The sequence below is a fragment of the Saprolegnia diclina genome (assembly GCF_000281045.1).
Source record: "Saprolegnia diclina VS20 unplaced genomic scaffold supercont1.218, whole genome shotgun sequence".
Taxonomy (NCBI): Eukaryota; Oomycota; class Saprolegniomycetes; order Saprolegniales; family Saprolegniaceae; genus Saprolegnia; species Saprolegnia diclina.
Genome location: NW_008246285.1, coordinates 3303 through 5882, shown reverse-complemented (window position 1 = coordinate 5882; position 2580 = coordinate 3303). Strand labels below are relative to the sequence as shown.

Here is a 2580-nt window from a genome sequence, read left to right as displayed (position 1 = left end):
CGACTGGCACGACCTGTGGGAAGCCACGAAATAGTGTACAGCACACTATCTGAGCGATCTCGCGGGCGTTCAACGGGCGAAACGGCGCTGGTATTTTGGAAAGTGCGGCATCGATGGACACTGCCTGGAGCCGCCGCATGTACCACTGCGCGCCGCGACCCAGCGTCCTCGACCCTTGCATCGTCGACCGTATTCTTCAGTTTGTTGCGAGCCCCGTCCTGCTCTTTGACGTGGCGAGCCTCCTGCCTCGCAGCTGCCTCAGCAGCGGCCTCGACGCGCTCCTCGAGCTCTCCAACGCACAGCCCGACAAGCATCTTTGGCCCGTGCTGCAGCTCCGTGCAGACACCTACGAGCTGGGTCTCCGACCAGCACTCCGCGACGCGCTCGGCTTTGTCGGTCAGTGTTCGATCGATGCGAGCGCCAACCCCGAGCAGTGGGCGGACGTGCTCTGGCCCAGCACCCAGCTCCACATTGCCAACATCAAGACGCCACTGCCGCCAACGCTGGCATTTTTGACCAAGCACAAGCAACAAATTCAAAGCGTCGAGGTGCATGACGTCGAGGCGCGCGGCCAGCAATCAAGCATCGTGAGTCTTCTCAAGTCGAGTGTAAGCTTGCGTTGCGTCACCATCTACTGGTACGGCAATGCAAAGCAGCTCAACGCGTTTTGCAAGGCGGTTCTCGACAACGCCGGCGTCGTGGACGTGCGCCTCGTCAACGGCGAGACCCCTGCGATTGAGCTGGACGACTCGTTTGCTGACGTGCGCGACGACATTCCACTGCCAATACCTGCGACCAACTCGCTTTTTTCAACGATCAGGAAGACTCGGCTGCGTGCGCTTGCGCTCAACGGCCTCGGCTTTGACGAGACGAAACGCAAAGCATTTGAGAAACTCATGATGTCGAAGAACGGCCTCGAGACGCTCGAGCTCGTCCGGTGCCACGACATTGTGCCCTCGAGCTTTCACACGTTCTTGTTCTCGCAGACGCTGCGCGTGCTACGCGTTACCAGCGCGAGCCTCATGCGAGAAGACTCCTTTTGTGCCGCACAGGGGTCCAGCGTGCACACGCTCGACCTCTCGGGGCAGTATATCGACGAGTATGACATGCTTCGCCCCATGCTTCGTGGCGTGGCCCAAATGAAACATCTCCGACGACTACGTCTCAGTCGAGTCGGCCTGAACGACGAAGCCATTGGCTGGGTGGTCCGCGCACTGCTGCCAACGCGCGTCCAAGAGCTTGATCTCAGCGGCAATCAGATCGAATGTGCCGACATCAAGTACTTTGCGCGGACACTACCGGAGTGGCGGACTCTCGAAGGCTTGAACCTCTCGGGCAACCAAATCTGGGATGATGGCGCGAGCCAGCTCTTTGCGGTACTGCCATACGCGCTGCCGGCATTCCAGCGCTTGCAATTGTTTGAAAATTACCTCAGCGACCGCGCCGTCATGGCGCTAGCGTCAGCGCTGCCGTATCTGCAGCACATGGCCGAGATCGACGTCTCGTACTGCGGGCTCCGCATCGACCACGTCAAGGCACTCATCATCGCCTTGTCCCGCGCTCGGCGCCGGGTCCGGCTGAACGTGTTCAATTCTTGCTGGTCCGACGACGAGATCTTACAAGTGTGTGCAATGGCTCGTAGCGCACGCCTCATGGCGACGTATCGAACCCACGCGGATGTTCCGTCGTCGCGACAAAAACATCATTCCAAGAAACACGAAACCTATGCGCGCCTTGACATATTTTAGACAAGTATACGTAAAATGACTATAAATCGAGTGTATATGACGAGTACCGCATAAACTGTGGGGAACTAACAAACGTGCCTAATAAAAGCGAAGAAGAGAAGAAGAGAAGAAGAGAAGATCGACTTTCGAATGACGTCCCATCGTCTCATCGTCCCGTCGTCCCAAGGATTCCCTTGCCTCCCATCGCCATGTCCTTCGAAAGCTGACCTTCTATCGTGGTTGAACGATAAAAATAGATGCCTTATAAAACCATTTGATGTTTGTATAGGCCCCATAAAGGGGCCTATTTTCGGCCTAATTTCTACCAATAGCCGTGCGCTAAACCTCCAGATACAATCCGGATACTTGTCACGGATCGCCAACCAATGCCTATGCTCGATTTGTGATACTCGAATAGGCATTGGCCAGTGATCCCGCTAGACGGTTGCCACAGAGGCAGCAAGTATATTAAGCAACGTGCAGTCCACGTTCAAGTGCGACAATGAGGGTACAAGGGTAGGAGGGTTCGAGCCTTCAGATAGGCTAGCCAACACCAATGTACCAGTTGCACAACCTAGCGTCCTGCAGAATGCGCTAAGAGCAAACCTGTCAAAGCGGAAGTTGGAGCGCGGAATCTCGGTGTATGCGATGCTTCGCAAGATTGACTTCCTTTCAAAGTCACTGCGTCAATGTACACTTCGACAAATTCAAGTATATTCGATATCGACTTTTACTTGATTGACTTGAGCAAGACGGGTGACAATGTTTGCGATGACACAGAGACGATTCAACGACCAATCACAACTCCAAGTCTAGTTGGCTTCGGTGCGGAGGCTCGACTTGGTGAGGTACG

At 55.4% G+C, this 2580-nt stretch overlaps 1 protein-coding gene across 1 annotated transcript; it reads left to right on the top strand.

Annotated features, from left to right (window-relative positions):
- Positions 1-104: 104 nt before the first annotated feature.
- Positions 105-1795, top strand: SDRG_17220 (hypothetical protein). Its single transcript, XM_008623459.1, has one exon. It carries the CDS (start codon positions 114-116, stop codon positions 1746-1748), a length of 1635 nt encoding a protein of 544 aa, XP_008621681.1. The 5' UTR covers positions 105-113; the 3' UTR covers positions 1749-1795.
- The last annotated feature ends 785 nt before the right edge of the window (positions 1796-2580 follow it).

Excerpts from the sequence above, each read along its gene's own strand:
- SDRG_17220 (XM_008623459.1), top strand. The coding sequence starts at position 114 with ATGGACACTGCCTGGAGCCGCCGCATGTACCACTGCGCGCCGCGACCC.